This window comes from Hyperolius riggenbachi, chromosome 8, assembly GCF_040937935.1.
Source record: "Hyperolius riggenbachi isolate aHypRig1 chromosome 8, aHypRig1.pri, whole genome shotgun sequence".
NCBI classification, from domain to species: Eukaryota; Metazoa; Chordata; class Amphibia; order Anura; family Hyperoliidae; genus Hyperolius; species Hyperolius riggenbachi.
The window spans coordinates 197,761,001-197,778,501 of NC_090653.1; the positions used below are offsets into that span (position 1 = coordinate 197,761,001).

The 17,501-nt window shown below is 46.5% G+C and overlaps 1 protein-coding gene across 1 annotated transcript in view; it reads left to right on the forward strand.

Moving 5' to 3' along the window:
* Positions 1-17,501, forward strand: part of CNGA2 (cyclic nucleotide gated channel subunit alpha 2) — a 117,283-nt gene that overhangs the window by 98,558 nt on the left and 1,224 nt on the right. The window contains exon 6 of the mRNA XM_068248085.1: positions 13,333-14,096. Coding sequence (XP_068104186.1) covers positions 13,333-14,096 — 764 coding nt within the window. The remainder of the gene's footprint in view (positions 1-13,332; positions 14,097-17,501) is intronic.

Here is a 17,501-nt window from a genome sequence, read left to right on the forward strand (position 1 = left end):
GATCAGGGAAGAAGACAGAAGGATATCGTTAGCAGAGCGGGGATTACGTGTAGGATGGTATCTCGAAATAAGTTTATTTAGATAGGAAGGAGCTATGTTGTGGAGAGCTTTGTAGGCGAGAGTAAGAATTTTAAATTGTATCCTTTGTGTGACTGGCAGCCAGTGGAGGGACTGACAGAGGGGGATTGGGCTGGAGAAGCGGGAGGAGAGGTGGATGAGTTGTGCAGCAGAGTTCATGATAGACTCTAGCGGGGCTAAACGGTTGGCAGGGAGGCTGCAGAGCAGAGAGTTGCAATAGTCTAGTCTGGAAATAATCAGGGTGTGCACCAGAAGTTTGGTAGTTTACTGTGTTAGAAAAGGGCAGATTCTGGAGATGTTTTTTTAGGTGGAGGCGACAAGAGGAGGATAGTTTGTCAATGTGTAGTTTGAAGGAGAGACTTGAGTCCAAAATTACACCTAGACAGCGGGCCTGGGGGACAGGTGTTATGGAGGTGCCATCTAGTGATGCTCAAATACCCCTTTTTAAAATTCGAGTTTGGTCGAATTCGAATAGTAAATTATTCGAGGTCAGTCGAATATTCGAGTCGAATAATTTTTACTATTCGATTCGACCTCGGACTTCGAGCTCACTATTCGAGTCGGTATTCGAGCTCACTATTCGAGCTGACTATTCGAATTGGCCTTAAATAGCTTCCAACACTTGTTTTGAGGGTGAATGATGCAAGAAACATCTTTTTTTCCAAGTAACAACAGCAAGTGATTATGTGGGGATGTTCCTTTAAAAAAAATGTGGAAAGAGAAGTTGTGTCCTTAATTTTGTTCAGTAGTGTTACTGTATATACTTCTTCTTCTTCTTCTTCTTCTTCTTCTTCTTCTTCATCTTCATCTTCATCTTCATCTTCTTCTTCTTCTTCTTCTTCTTCTTCTTCTTCTTCTTCTTCTTCTTCTTCTTCTTCTTCTTCTTCTTCTTCATCTTCTTCTTCTTCATCTTCTTCTTTTTCATCTTCTTCTTTTTCATCTTCTTCTTTTTCATCTTCTTCTTCTTCATCTTCTTCTTCATCTTCTTCTTCTTCTTTTTCATCTTCTTCTTCTTCTTCTTCTTTTTCATCTTCTTCTTCTTCATCTTCTTCATCTTCTTCTTCTTCTTCTTCTTCTTCTTCTTCTTCTTCTTCTTCATCTTCATCTTCATCTTCATCTTCATCTTCATCTTCATCTTCATCTTCATCTTCATCTTCATCTTCTTCTTCTTCTTCTTCTTCTTCTTCATCTTCTTCATCTTCTTCTTTTTCATCTTCTTCTTTTTCATCTTCTTCTTTTTCATCTTCTTCTTTTTCATCTTCTTCTTCATCATCTTCTTCATCTTCATCTTCTCCTTCTCCTTCTTTTTCAATATCGTCTTCTTCTTCTTCACGTATTTCTCTTTTCAATTTTTTTTTTTAAAGAAATGCAGCTATTTTTGAGCGTAACAAATAGCTGGTGGGCGCACGCATGTTGGAAGCGCCATTGTATGTGCTCCCTGGCAGTGGAAACACAAAGACAGCAGGAGGTAAATTCAGCAGCAGGAGGAGGAGGATGAGTGTGTGGCAATGAGGCAGGCAGCTCGCCGTGACATAATAGCCCTGGTACCTAGCGGTGATACCAGGGCTGTAAATAAACACAACAGGAGGTCCCAGACAGCGGTCGTGCAGCCCACATTGTGTCCAATACACAACTGGGACAACACAGTTTTCAACCTGGGCACCTCAGAAAAATTAAACCTTTTTTTTTTTTTTTTTTTAATGGTTTGTTTGGTTTTGGTTTTGCAACCAATATAGCTATTGTTTGACGTAATAGCTGGTGGCAGAGTGGCAGCAGAAGGTAATTCTGTGTACCCTGGCAGTGGGAAACACAGACAGACAGCAGCAGCAGGAGGAGGAATGGAGGAGTAGGCGAGCAGCTATTGTTTGACGTAATAGCTGGTGGCAGAGTGGCAGCAGAAGGTAAATCATCTGTGTACCCTGGCAGTGGGAAACACAGACAGACAGCAGCAGCAGCAGCAGGAGGAGGTATGGAGGAGCAGTGTGAGTGTGGCAGCAGGTAGGCAGCGTGACATAATAGCCCTGGTACCTAGCGGTGATACCAGGGCTGTAAATAAACACAACAGGAGGTCCCAGACAGCGGTCGTGCAGCCCACATTGTGTCCAATACACAACTGGGACAACACAGTTTTCAACCCGGGCACCTCAGAAAAATTAAACCTTTTTTTTTTTTTTTAATGGTTTGTTTGGTTTTGGTTTTGCAACCAATATAGCTATTGTTTGACGTAATAGCTGGTGGCAGAGTGGCAGCAGAAGAAGGTAATTCTGTGTACCCTGGCAGTGGGAAACACAGACAGACAGCAGCAGCAGGAGGAGGAATGGAGGAGTAGGCGAGCAGCTATTGTTTGACGTAATAGCTGGTGGCAGAGTGGCAGCAGAAGGTAAATCATCTGTGTACCCTGGCAGTGGGAAACACAGACAGACAGCAGCAGCAGCAGCAGGAGGAGGTATGGAGGAGCAGTGTGAGTGTGGCAGCAGGTAGGCAGCGTGACATAATAGCCCTGGTACCTAGCGGTGATACCAGGGCTGTAAATAAACACAACAGGAGGTCCCAGACAGCGGTGGTGCAGCCCACATTGTGTCCAATACACAACTGGGACAACACAGTTTTCAACCCGGGCACCTCAGAAAAATTAAACCTTTTTTTTTTTTTTTAATGGTTTGTTTGGTTTTGGTTTTGCAACCAATATAGCTATTGTTTGACGTAATAGCTGGTGGCAGAGTGGCAGCAGAAGAAGGTAATTCTGTGTACCCTGGCAGTGGGAAACACAGACAGACAGCAGCAGCAGGAGGAGGAATGGAGGAGTAGGCGAGCAGCTATTGTTTGACGTAATAGCTGGTGGCAGAGTGGCAGCAGAAGGTAAATCATCTGTGTACCCTGGCAGTGGGAAACACAGACAGACAGCAGCAGCAGCAGCAGGAGGAGATATGGAGGAGCAGTGTGAGTGTGGCAGCAGGTAGGCAGCGTGACATAATAGCCCTGGTACCTAGCGGTGATACCAGGGCTGTAAATAAACACAACAGGAGGTCCCAGACAGCGGTCGTGCAGCCCACATTGTGTCCAATACACAACTGGGACAACACAGTTTTCAACCCGGGCACCTCAGAAAAATTAAACCTTTTTTTTTTTTTTAATGGTTTGTTTGGTTTTGGTTTTGCAACCAATATAGCTATTGTTTGACGTAATAGCTGGTGGCAGAGTGGCAGCAGAAGAAGGTAATTCTGTGTACCCTGGCAGTGGGAAACACAGACAGACAGCAGCAGCAGGAGGAGGAATGGAGGAGTAGGCGAGCAGCTATTGTTTGACGTAATAGCTGGTGGCAGAGTGGCAGCAGAAGGTAAATCATCTGTGTACCCTGGCAGTGGGAAACACAGACAGACAGCAGCAGCAGCAGCAGGAGGAGGTATGGAGGAGTAGTGTGAGTGTGGCAGCAGGTAGGCAGCGTGACATAATAGCCCTGGTACCTAGCGGTGATACCAGGGCTGTAAATAAACACAACAGGAGGTCCCAGACAGCGGTCGTGCAGCCCACATTGTGTCCAATACACAACTGGGACAACACAGTTTTCAACCCGGGCACCTCAGAAAAATTAAACCTTTTTTTTTTTTTTATGGTTTTTTGGTTTTTGGTTTTGCAACCAATATAGCTATTGTTTGACGTAATAGCTGGTGGCAGAGTGGCAGCAGAAGAAGGTAATTCTGTGTACCCTGGCAGTGGGAAACACAGACAGACAGCAGAAGGGCAGTACACAGCAGCCCACTGTAGGTGTAAAATGTGTGGCTGCAGGCGACGTAATAGTCAAAGTGAACCAGGCTGGCTTAGTGAGCAGGAGCCAGGAGGTGGTAAAGGGTGGTAAGGCACATTAACGATGGTTCCGGCAGCCAGTTCATGTCCCCCTCTCGCCGACAACAGGGGCCAGGAACTCGCCTTCCACCCACGCCTGGTTCATCTTGAGAAACGTCAGTCTGTCCACAGACTTGTGAGACAGACGTGAGCGTTTCTCGGTGACCACGCCACCAGCTGCACTGAAGCAGCGCTCGGACAGCACGCTGGAAGGGGGGCAGGACAGCACTTCCGGGGCGTACTGCGCCAGCTCGCTCCAGATCTCCATGCGCTTGACCCAATACTCCATGGGATCAACAGGGGCATCGCTGTCAAGCCCGCTGTACGACCCCATGTAGTCAGCCACCATGCGGGTCAGGCGCTGGCTGTGACCGGAGGAGGATGCTGCTGCATGCATCTCCTCTCTAGTCACTGCTGCCGGAGCCTCTACAGTCCTGTATAGTTCGTGGCTGAGAGACAGCAGGTCTGTGGGGCGCTTGCTGCTGCTGGATGCAGGCACCTGCTGCTGCCTCTGTGCTGGCTGCTGGACAGTGGGGGTGGAAGGCTGGGGGAAGGCTTCCTCCAAGCGCTCAACAAGGGCCTGCTGCAAGCTCCTTATTTGTTGCGCTGGGTCTCCTCCTGCAGGCGGCAGGAACTGGCTCAACTTCCCCTTGAGGCGTGGGTCCAACATCATGCTGATCCAGATGTCCTCCCTCTGCTTCATCTGGATCACCCTGGGGTCCCTGCGCAGGCACGTCAGCATGTGCGCTGCCATTGGGAAGAGGCGGGCCACGTCTGCTGGCACATCGACGTCAGTGCTGTCCTCATCCTCCTCCTCTGCCGCCTCATCCTCTCTCCACCCCCGCACCAACTCAGCTGCGCTGTGCTGATCCCCCTCATCAGCAGCCAGGTCAGGGACCTCCACCAAGTCCTCCTCCTCCTCCCCCTCAGAGGTGGACTGCGCAGATGGTTGCCGCTCCTGCTGGTCCAAGGCTGCCGCTCCCTGTTCCAGCAAAGCATCGAGGGCCCTGTTCAGCAGAGAAACCAGGGGCACCCAGTCGCAGACCATAGCATGGTCCCTGCTCACCATGTTTGTGGCCTGCAGGAAGGGAGCCAGCACAAAGCACACCTGCTGCATGTGCCTCCAGTCATCATCGGGGACGATGGACGGGATGTTGCTGGTCTTGTCCCTTCTCTGAGCTGCGGAAACAGTGGCCAGGGCAAGGTACTGTTTGACAGCGTGCCTCTGTTCAACCAGACGCTCCAACATCGCCAGGGTGGAGTTCCAGCGAGTCGGAACGTCAAGGATCAGCCGATGGCGTGGCAGATCCAGCTCCTTTTGCACGTCTTCCAGGCTCGCACAGGCTGCAGCCGAGCGCCGGAAGTGACGCACAACATTCCTTGCCGTTTCCAGCAGTTCGCCCATCCCCTGGTAGGTGCGCAGGAACTTCTGCACCACCAGGTTCAGCACGTGGGCAAGACAGGGGATGTGGGTCAGGTTTCCCCTGTCTATTGCGGCAACCAGATTGGCCCCATTGTCGGCCACCACCTCTCCGACTCTGAGGCCTCTGGGGGTCAGCCAAATCCTCTCCTGCTCCTGGAGTTTGGCCAACACATGGGTTGCCGTCAGCTTGGTCTTCCCAAGGCTGACCAAGTGCAGCAGCGCTTGGCAGTGGCGGGCCTTCACGCTGCTGCTGAGGCGGGGGGTTTGGCCAGGTGTGCCGGAGGATGGCAGAGGATCGGAGGAACCTGCTGCAGTTCCCCTGACCCTGCGGGGTGGCACCACCCACTGTGTTGCTGCTGCTGCTGTGCCCGCTGCTGCTCTCCCATCCTCACCCCCTTCCACCAAGCTGACCCAGTGGACAGTGAAGGACAGGTAGCGGCCTGTCCCGAAGCGGCTGCTCCAGGAGTCCATGGTGACGTGGACCCTTTCACCAACCGCGTGCTCCAGCCCTCGCTCCACATTGGCCATCACAAAGCGGTGCAGTGCAGGAATGGCCTTGCGGGCAAAGAAGTGTCTGCTGGGGAGCTGCCAGTCTGGGGCTGCGCAAGCAAGCAGCGCACGAATGTCGCTCCCCTCCTGCACGAGCGTGTACGGCAGGAGTTGGGAGCACATGGCCCGTGCCAGCAAGCCGTTCAGCTGCCGCACGCGACGGCTGCTGGGAGGCAGAGCCCTAACCACCCCCTGGAAGGACTCGCTCAAAAGGCTCTGGCGTGGCCTTTTGCTGACACGGGAATCAGCAGACACAGCAGAGGAGGCCACTGAGGACTGGCTGCCAGAACAGGCCTCAGTGTCGGCGGCAGGAGTTGCAGAGGGGGGAGGAGCAGTGCGTTTCCGCACTCCTGCTGGTGCTGCTGGAGAAGCAGGAGGGCGGGTGGCTGCTGTTGCTGCTGCTGCTGCTGAAGGCTGTGCAGTGATGGGTGTGGTGCCACTGCCAGCACCAGATGCCTTCAGCCTCTGGAACTCCTCATGCTGGTGGAAATGTTTAGCCGCAAGGTGGTTGATGAGCGAGCTGGTGCAGAACTTTAAGGGGTCTGCACCTCTGCTCAACTTCCGCTGACAGTGGTTGCAAGTGGCGTACTTGCTGTACACAGTGGGCATGGTGAAATATCGCCAGATTGGTGACTTAAACATCCCCCTACGGCATGGAAGCGCTGCTGCCTGTCTCCCTGTGGTGGTTGGGGGGGGGGGGCTTGGGGGGCTTGGGTGCGGCTGGTGGTGGTACTGGCAGATGCTGCTGCTGCTGCTGCTGAGCCTGAGACACCAGCAGGCTGTGGGACCTGCCTACTGCTGCTGCCAATGCTTGCAATGATGCGCCTCCTTGCAAGGCCCACAAGAGCATCCTCCTCCTCCTCCTCAGAGCTGCTGAGGACGACATCCCCTGGAGGTGGTGGCACCCAGTCTCTGTCTGTCACCGGGTCATCATCATCCTCCCCCTCCTGAAACATGTCCTGCTGGGATGAGGACCCCCCAAACTCCTCTCCTGATGCATGGATGGGCTGCTTGACTGTCGCCACAGTCTTGCTGTCCAATCCCTCATCCCCCAAAGTGCCCATCAGCATCTCCTCCTCAAAATCGCCAACAACAGCAGACAATTGACTCATGATGCCTGGGGTCAAAAGACTGCTGAATGACAGGTCGCCAACTGACGGTGAACTGGCCTCCTCCCAAGGCCCTGCTGGGCGGCTGCTGCGAACAGGGGTGGTGGTGGTGGTGGTGGTGAGGGTGGAGGCCTCGGATGCAGAGCTGATGGCGGGCTGCTCATCCTCCGTCATGAGTTGCACCACAGTGTCTGCATCCTTTTCCTCAATGGGACGTTTCCGACCCGGCTGGAGGAAAATGGGAGCAGGTGCTACACGCTGCTGCTGCTGTGTCTCTGCAGCGTGAGTTGCAGATGCTCCTGCTGGGCGGCGCCCAAGGCGTCCACGGCCAGTGGCTATGGGAGGAATGTTAGCCACTGACGCTGCTGCTGCTGCTGCGGAACTGTGCATGGTGGCGCGCCCGCGGCCGCGGCTTGCCACAATGCTGCTCCCTCTCCTCCTGATTCCCTTGCTGCCCTTCCCCTTGCCCAAACCGCGCTGGCTGCCACTTCCAGACATCTTAAATGTTTTGGGCGTATAGACAAAAGTTTTGTAAAAGGGCGGGTGAAAAGTGGGGTACTTTAATGGAGTGGGTTGGTTGGTGAGGTGACTGAGTGAGTGTCCCCTAGTACAGTAAGTAAGTAGTAACAGTCAGGAAGTACAACTAGCAGTTACAATAATCAGTAGTAATCACAAGTAAATTTAGTGTGTGTACACTCAGACAGTGAGTGCACGCACGCAGGAGCTAGTAGCCTATGGACAGTGACTGAGTGTCCTAGACTCCTAGTACAGTAAGAGTAAGTAGTAACAGTAAGTAGAACTAACTAATTACGATAACCAATCAGCGATCAGAAGGAAATAGAGTGTGTGTTGTGTGTGTACACTCAGACAGTGAGTGCACGCACGCAGGAGCTAGTAGCCTATGAACACAGTGACTGAGTGTCCTAGACTCCTAGTACAGTAAGAGTAAGTAGTAACAGTAAGTAGAACTAACTAATTACAATAATCAATCAGCGATCAGAAGGAAATGGAGTGTGGGTGTGTGTACACTCAGACAGTGAGTGCACGCACGCAGGAGCTAGTAGCCTATGAACACAGTGACTGAGTGTCCTAGACTCCTAGTACAGTAAGAGTAAGTAGTAACAGTAAGTAGAACTAACTAATTACAATAATCAATCAGCGATCAGAAGGAAATGGAGTGTGGGTGTGTGTACACTCAGACAGTGAGTGCACGCACGCAGGAGCTAGTAGCCTATGAACACAGTGACTGAGTGTCCTAGACTCCTAGTACAGTAAGAGTAAGTAGTAACAGTAAGTAGAACTAACTAATTACAATAATCAATCAGCGATCAGAAGGAAATGGAGTGTGGGTGTGTGTACACTCAGACAGTGAGTGCACGCACGCAGGAGCTAGTAGCCTATGAACACAGTGACTGAGTGTCCTAGACTCCTAGTACAGTAAGAGTAAGTAGTAACAGTAAGTAGAACTAACTAATTACAATAATCAATCAGCGATCAGAAGGAAATGGAGTGTGGGTGTGTGTACACTCAGACAGTGAGTGCACGCACGCAGGAGCTAGTAGCCTATGAACACAGTGACTGAGTGTCCTAGACTCCTAGTACAGTAAGAGTAAGCAGTAACAGTAAGTACAACTAACTAATTACGATAATCAATCAGCGATCAGAAGGAAATGGAGTGTGGGTGTGTGTACACTCAGACAGTGAGTGCACGCACGCAGGAGCTAGTAGCCTATGGACAGTGACTGAGTGTCCTAGACTCCTAGTACAGTAAGAGTAAGTAGTAACAGTAAGTAGAACTAACTAATTACGATAATCAATCAGCGATCAGAAGGAAATAGAGTGTGTGTTGTGTGTGTACACTCAGACAGTGAGTGCAGTGCGCACACGCAGGAGCTAGTAGCCTATATGAACAGTGACAGTGAGTGTCCCTACGGGTACAGTAAGAGTAAGTAGTAAGTAAGTACAACTAACTAACAATAATCTATCAGTAATCAGAAGGAAATAGAGTGTGTGTACACACAGACAGTGAGTGAGTGCACACACGCAGGAGCTAGCTAGTAGCCTATAAACAGTGACAGTCAGTGAGTGTCCTACTCCTAGTACAGTATAACTACAATACTATTAGTAAAGGACAGCAGAAATACTGGTATAGATGAGAGAAATAAACAGAGGACAGCTGCCCACAGAGGCAAGGCCCCCCTGAGGCCTAAACCTGTAAGCTTGCAGCAGCTGCCTGTCTCTAATGTAACACACAAGCTACTAACTAAAATACAATGTCTATCTAACTAACAACAATATAGGTGTATATGGCAGGTGTAGGTGAGCAAAAACGCTAGGCAAATGATCACAATAGAGCACTTGCTAAGCCAAAGCACAAAGGAGCAACTCTCTCTCTGTACAAGTCTCAGGCAAGCATGGAGAAACGGAACATGGCGGCCGCTATTTATAGGGTAGGGGCTGGCCAGGGTCCCCCTCTGTGATTGGCTGCCGTCAGAGGGCCTGGGAGCCCTCTGATTGGCTCTAAGGACATCAATCTGGGCTATGACGCTATTCGAGCTCGGTACCAAGCTTGAATAGCGCCGGGTTGCTCGAATAGCTCGAATAGTGAATGGGCTATTCGAGTGTACTCGGATAGCCCATTCGAATAGCTCCAGCTATTCGGAGCTCGAATACAGAGCTCGAATAGCTGAAAAAGAGCTCGAATATTCGAGCTACTCGAATGAGTTGTGGGGTGGGAAGACTACTATTTCAGTCTTGTCCATATTTAGATTCAGGAAATGGGAGGACATGAAAGAGGCGATTGCATTGAGACAGTCTGTAACACGAGCTGTTAAGGTGTCCAAGTCAGGTGCTGAAATATAGATCTGGGTATCGTCAGCGTATAGGTGATATTGGAAACCAAAGGAGCTTATGAGTTGACCAAGACCATATGTGTAGATAGAGAAAAGGAGAGGTCCGAGGACTGAGCCTTGGGGAACTCCAACAGTGAGGGAACGTGGAGAGGAGGTGGTGCAGGAGTAGGCAACTCTGAAAGTCCTATCTGAGAGGTAGGAGGAAAGCCAGGAGAGAGCAAGACCCTGAATGCCCATGGATGAGAGGATTTGGAGAGGTAGGGGGTGGTCCACTGTGTCAAAAGTAGAAGAGAGGTCTAGGAGGATAAGAATAGAGTAAAGGCCTTTTAGATTTAGCAGTCGCCAGGTCGTTTGTTACTTTAAGTAGGGCAGTTTCGGTTGAGTGGCTGGGGTGGAATCCAGATTGGAGGTCATCAAACAGAGAATTAGCAGTGAGGTGATGGACTAAGTCAGTATAGACATGGCGCTCAAGTAGTTTTGAAGAGAAGGGGAGGAGAGAAATAGGTTGGTAGTTGGGCAGGGTAGAGAGGTCAAGCGAAGGTTTTTTGAGTATAGGCGTAATTAAGGGCTTGTTTGAAGGAGGATGGAACGATGCCTCTGGTGAGAGAAAGGTTGAAGAGGGAGGTTAAGGCAGGTGAGATGGCAGAGTATAAGTGAGTAATGAGGTGAGAGGGCATGAGGTCAAGAGGGCATGTAGTGGGACGTGATTTAGAGATGAGAGAGGAGACAGTGAATTCGGTTAATGGTGAGAAAGTTGTCAGGGAGGATGTAATGTTTGTGGTATGTATTGAAAGAGGAGGCTGCTGGTTAAAGTTTTTTCGGATATTGGTGATTTTATCACTAACGAAGGAGACAAAGTCCTCGGCAGAGATGCAGGGAGTGGGAGGTGGAGGTGGGGGTCGGAGGAGGGAGTTGAATGTAGCAAAGAGTAGTTTAGGGTTGTGGGAGTGTGAGGAGATTAGTGAGGAGAAGTATGAATGTTTAGCTGCTGTAAGGGCCTGTCTGAGTGTGTGCAAAGCCTCTTTGTAACTGTGAAAATGCTCAGGCAAGTTATTTGTTCGCCAGCACCGTTCAGCTATCCGGGAGTGGCGTTTTGGTAGTTTGATCTCCTTGTTAAGCCAGGGTTGTCGAAGGGCCTGGCGTCGGTAGAGCGTGGAGGAGGGAGCCACAGAGTCAATGGCTGAAGTTAAGGTGATGTTATAATGATCTGCTGCTATTTCGGGGTCAGTAAAAGAGGATAGAGTAAGTAGAGGATGCAGAGAGGTTGATAGTGTTTGGAGGTTGAGGAGATTGTGAATGTTGCGGAACTTGTGTACAGAAATGTGTCATGGGGATGTGTAGGGACTTGATGGAAGGATGTTGAATTTGAGTAAGTTATGATCAGACAGTGGGAGGGAAGAGTTGATGAGTTTGGATAGGGAACAGCAACTAGTGAAGATTATGTCAAGTGTGTGGCCGTCAGCATGGGTTGCAGTGGTGGGCCAAAGTGTGAGGTCAAGGGAGGTGGTAAGTGACAGGAAATTGGAGGCGCAGGATAATTTAGTGTCATTGGGGACGTTGAAGTCCCCTATGACTGAGGGAATGTTAGTGGACAGGAAGAGAGGAAGCTGTGCTGAGAAGTGGTCAAGGAAGAGACTGGTTGAACAGGAGGGGGGGGGGGGGGGGCGATAAATTACAGCGATGTGGAGGTGAAAGGGGGAGTAGACATGGACTGAGTGGGCTTCAAAGGATAAGAAGCTGAAAGAAGGGGCAGCAGGGACGGGCTGAATGAACAGTTATGAGAAAGGATGATGCCTACACCCCCACCATGTTTTTTACCAGGTTTGGGTGTGTGGCTGAACTGTAGGCCTCCATATGACAGTGCAGCAGGTGAGACAGTGTCTGAGGGGAGTAGCCATGTTTCAGTAATTCCAAAAAAGGTGAGGCCATGCGAGATAAAAAGGTCATGGATGTGTTCCAGTTTATTACAAACAGAATGGGCATTCCACAAGGCACCTGCTATGGGAGGGGGAAGACTGGGGGTGTGACATATGGGAATAAAGTTAGTAGTAGTAGGAGAGCTGTGGGGTGTGCGAGGCAGGTGGGGAGAGGAGGTTTGTATGTGGAGAGGCTGTGGCCCAGGGTTAGGTGATATATCACCAGCTGCAAGTAGGAGGAGAAGGGAGTGTCAGCAGATGAGAGTGGGATTTAAATACAATTATGTATGGCCGTAATTGCGAACATTTATGCAAAATTTTGCATAATCATAATTAACAGATCATGATGAACACTACTTGCTCATGGCTTTAAAGATATTTTATCGATACGTTGTAAAAATATCACCTAGGAGAAAAGTTATGAGAAAAATTAATTGAATAAGGGCCTTAATCTGTTAAGTTTTCTAAATAACAAAAGCCAATACAAATGGATTGCCAAAAAAGCAAAATAATTCTGGGATGTATAAAACAGGAAATAAAACCATGAGATGCTAGAATACTACTCCATCTGTATAAATCATTTATGAAGCTACATCTAGAGTAATGGATATAATTTTGGGCACCAAAAAATAGGTAGGACATTGAAAGTTTACAACAGGTGCAAAGACTGGCAAATAAATGAATCAAGGGGAAAGAAGGTCTCACATACCAATACATGTTAGACTCAATGGGCTTATTTAGCTTGGAAAAGAGGTCACTAGGTGAATTAACATATATAATACACCCAAGAGCATTATAAATCCTTGGAGGACTTCCCAAGGGCTATACAAAAGACAACAAAAGGACAAAGAAATATGAACTGCACAAAGAGGCAAGGAGATTTATTCATCTACTCAACATTGGGTTCTTCAGAGTAAAGGTGCACATTAATGGTACAATTTTTTCATCAGATAAGATCTTTCGATGCAATTTGAATGATCGTAACTAATTGGAAGGCAATTATCGATTGTTCACATTTACTGAACGATTCTTTCTTCAAATTCGATCATACAATCCAACTTTGGATCGATTTTATCCTATTTAGCAATCGACCAAAGAATCGTTCCTTATCGATTGCCTTTATATACGGCAAATTTTCGATACAATTCTATCATTAAAATCGAATCGAAAGATTGCGTTTGGTGAAAAAAATGTTTTGCCCTTGTTTTCTTTCCTCTGGATTGTGGTGTGGTGAGGGTCAAAAGGTTAAACTTGATAAAAACATGTCTTTTTTAACCTTAATAACTATGTAACATTGTGAACACAATACTGTGTAGAACAACAGAGTTGGTAATTTTGTGACTAGGAAATGCAGGTAGCTAGTAAGTTTTAAACAACAAGTGGATATGCACAAAAAAAGAGAATAATTCTCCTGCTTGATAAGAGTGTAATATATTTTACGTTTCTCATACCCTTTTCTTTGATTGCATGTCCTGCTTCTATCAAAGTGGGCATTACAGAATAAAGTTTTTCTTGAATACAGAACTATAAACTTGTTTTGTTTTCTCTTTCTATTATTTTAGGGTTTTTGGAACAGGGATTGCTTGTTAGAGATACAAAGATGCTAAGTGACAGCTACGTTCGCACTCTGCAGTTTAAATTAGATATTTTGTCTATACTTCCTACTGACTTAGGTTATCTGGCTCTTGGCTTCCATCGACCTGAGTTGCGGTTCAACAGACTTCTACACTTTCCACGTATGTTTGAATGTTTTGATCAGACAGAAACAAGGACTAGCTACCCCAATATCTTTAGAATTTTCAACCTAGTTCTGTACATCTTACTTATTATTCATTGGAATGCCTGCATTTACTATGCTATATCTAAAGTTATTGGCTTTGGGGAAGATACCTGGGTCTATCCAAATGTGACTGATCCTAACTATGGCTATCTTACACGTGAATATGTATATTGTCTGTATTGGTCCACTTTGACTCTTACCACTATTGGAGAAACCCCTCCTCCTGTCACAGATACAGAATATCTTTTTGTCATTTTTGACTTTCTGGTTGGAGTTTTGATCTTTGCTACCATTGTGGGTAATGTTGGCTCTATGATCTCTAACATGAATGCAACAAGGGCTGAGTTTCAGGCAAAGATAGATGCAATCAAGCACTACATGCAATTTAGGAAGGTAAGCAAGGATTTGGAGGCTAAAGTTATCAGATGGTTTGACTACCTCTGGACAAACAAAAAGACAGTAGATGACAAAGAAGTGCTGAAAAATCTTCCTGATAAACTGAGAGCTGAAATTGCCATTAATGTACACTTGGACACTCTAAAAAAGGTTAGTTGATACAGCTTCTTTTAATATTTAATATTGATTGTGTTCCTTTTATTTAATTGTAGAAGTCCATAGAACAATTATATGTCTGATTTACCAGATTGTTAGGTCTACAACCATACATATGCTGGGTACATACGTTGCGATTTCCCGCTCGATCCGCGGGATCGATTTGATTATTTCCGACATGCTCGATTGGGTTTCGATCGATACAGCCGTCGATTTTGCATACTTAATATGCAAAATCGCCGGCTGTATCGATCGAAACTCAATCAAACATGTTGGAAATAATCGAATCGATCCGATCGATTCCGCAGATCGAGCAGAAATCGCAACGTGTGTACGCAGCATTACAGTGCCCACATGATACGTAAACTTACTCTGCATTGGAACAGAGTGTGTGTTATGCTCATGTGGACAGAAACAAGATGTGGCCTTGCATCTTGAAACATCACCCCCAGCCTACCTGCCCAACCTAGCTTGAAATTAGCCTCTTAGAGTCAGATGAGACATAGCCATGAAATGTTCTAGGAAATGAATATAAAAACTGTGCCTGAACTAAAGTTTACATTTTTAGTTTATTTAATTAGCATGGTTTTTAAGGAAACCACAGTAAAAAAGTGAAATCATTTACTGTATATGTACCTGGGGCTTCCTTCAGGCTGTGGGCTCTCTCTCGTCCTCCCTCTTCCATCCACTGGCTGGCTCGGTTATACCTCCAGTTGCCCTCAGTCACACTATACTGCGCATGCATGGCCCAGCTACACATGTGCCCCTATCGCATTCTCCGCCTGAACAGTACTACTGCTCAGGTGCATAACTCTCCCTATGATAGAAGCATGATAGGAGCATGGGCGCGATAGAGTTGTGCATGTGCAGTATGGCGAGGGTGTCTGGAGGATATAATGAGACGGCCAGTGGAGAATTGAAGAGGCCCGGGAGACAGCGAGGGAGCCCACAGCCTGAAAGGGGCTGGAGGAAGCCCCAGGTTCGTATAAATATTTTATTTTTTAGTCTCAGGTACACTATAACTTTTTATTGCTTTTCTGAACAGCTCAGTAAGAAAAATATTAGAAAACCCCACAACACATTTTTGATATGCTGGATGTATGCCATTCTGTAACCACTTCACCGCTGAGGGGGTTTTCCACCTTGAGCACCAGAGCAATTTTCACCTTTCAGTGCTCCTTCCATTCATTTGCCAATAACTTTATCACTACTTATCACAATGAAACGATCTATATCTTGTTTTTTTTCACCACCAATTAGGCTTTTTTGGGTGGTACATTATGCTAAGAATTATTTTATTCTAAATGCATTATAACAAGAATAATGCCATATTAGTAGTTTTTAAATAATAGATGCTACCATAATTAAAACCCACGTATTTTATTTGCTCATTTGTCCCAGTTATTACACCATTAAAGCATGTCCCTATCACAATGTATGGTGCCAATATTTTATTTGGAAATAAAGGTGCATTTTTTTCAGTTTTGCATCCATCACTATTTACAAGCCCATAATTTTAAAAAATAACATTATTATACCCTATTGACATGCATATTAAAAAAAAGTTCAGTCCCTAAGGTGACTATTTATGTATTTTTTTGTATTTGTTATTTTTTTATTTATGCAATTTTTTTATATGGGTATTTATGGGAGAGTATGAGAGGTAATGTGTTAATTATAAATTAAGTGTAGGTCTTTTTATTGAAAAACAAATGTATGTTGGTGTAATTTTCCTATTTGGCCACAATATGTCAGTCATTTTTTTTTTCGATACGTCCCGTAAGCATACAGCGGAGACTTAGATCAATGAATGTGAACTGCTGTCCCATTCATTGAACTCCGGGCTAACCAGCGCCGATGCATAACCCTGCTGTAGCTCACGCATGAGCAAGCGGGAGTACGGATAGCTGCGGTGGCGGCGGGGATGTGTATATCTACTCCCCAGGCACGGAACTGAAGACTGGCAGGGCATTGATATACTGTCCCCAGGCGCCAAACGGGTTAAAGCCCCACTGCAGGCAGAAATGCTTCCTTAGTTGTGTGCAGGTGCTCAGCTGTAAAGTCTGCGTTTGTATGAGTATAATCTCTTTGATAAGCCGCCATGAAATAAATAACTTTTTAAGTACCTGGTCAGGAGCCCAGATTCTATAATTGTTAAATCTTGTCAGAGATTCAATCTTTGCCTCCCCTTTGCAGTCAGTACAGTAAGGTGATATGATCCAAGAGGCAGCTCCTCCCAATGAGTGTAAAACTCCCTTAACTTAGCTGCTGCTGGTAATGTGAGTAGAATTTTAAAACATAATTTCTAGCTGCAGGAGCTTCTTTTCACAGAAAGGCTCCAATTCACAAAGCATTACCTCATTAAATAATGCAGAAAAAAACTGATCTGACTAGTGAGGGTACGGTATATTACCATGTTGTGCGGTAAATACCTCAATAAACGTCAATTCACAAAGATTAGAGTATTTGGTAAAACAAGTGAGATGTTTGGTATTGTAAGACCAACCTGCAGCTGTCAGTAGCAAGCAGTAACAAGCATTCAGCAAAATAAACAAAGGAGGAACTACTCACTCCATTTGATCTGATGCAGTACTTGGCGGAACATCAGAAAGTAAAAAACAAAACAAAACAGAGATCAGTAGCAGGCGACATTCACAGTGGCTTTTTTGTATCCCTTTAGACAAGCAGATCTATAGAATGATACACAGAAGAGGGCCCTCTAGTGGCATACATGGACATCTAAAGAGATGACGGAGATGCCTTTTACTCTTGAAGCTGTCACAGGGCAGAGACAGGAATGCTCATGCAGACCACTATCACTGTAGCAGACCACTGTCACTGTAGCAGAACACAGCTTGCTGCAGAGACCTACTCCACAGCTGTTTAGACTTCTACATTTTATAAAGCTGGTCCTAGTGAATTAAAACAACATTGTTCGGTAAACTACTGAACTATTACCATGTGTGTGGAAATCTTAGTGAATTGTGAAAAAGTCTAAAATATCAAATGCTGTGTTTTACCAACCTGTTAGTTTTTTTTTACTAAACAGCCCTTAACCTTAATGAATTGAAGCCAAAAAGTAAATATGCAGAGGTCTGGTGATTACTAAGCTATTATGTGGTATATTCTGATAGGGCCTGGGGACTGACCATGACTGTAATTTCAAAGCATCAGAGACAAAAAAATGTATAGGGGTGAGTGAATTCTTCCTCTTAACATAAAAAAATCCTCTTTTAGTAATGCCTTCCAAATGATTTCAGACCATCTATAACAATTTCCAAGCCCTCCGCTGTCTGTGTTTTTCTTTCCGTGTCCATTGGTTTTGACAGGAACATTTTCAAATCGATGCCACTAGTACACTTTTAAAGCTACAGTTACCGAATATGGACCAAGTATTCT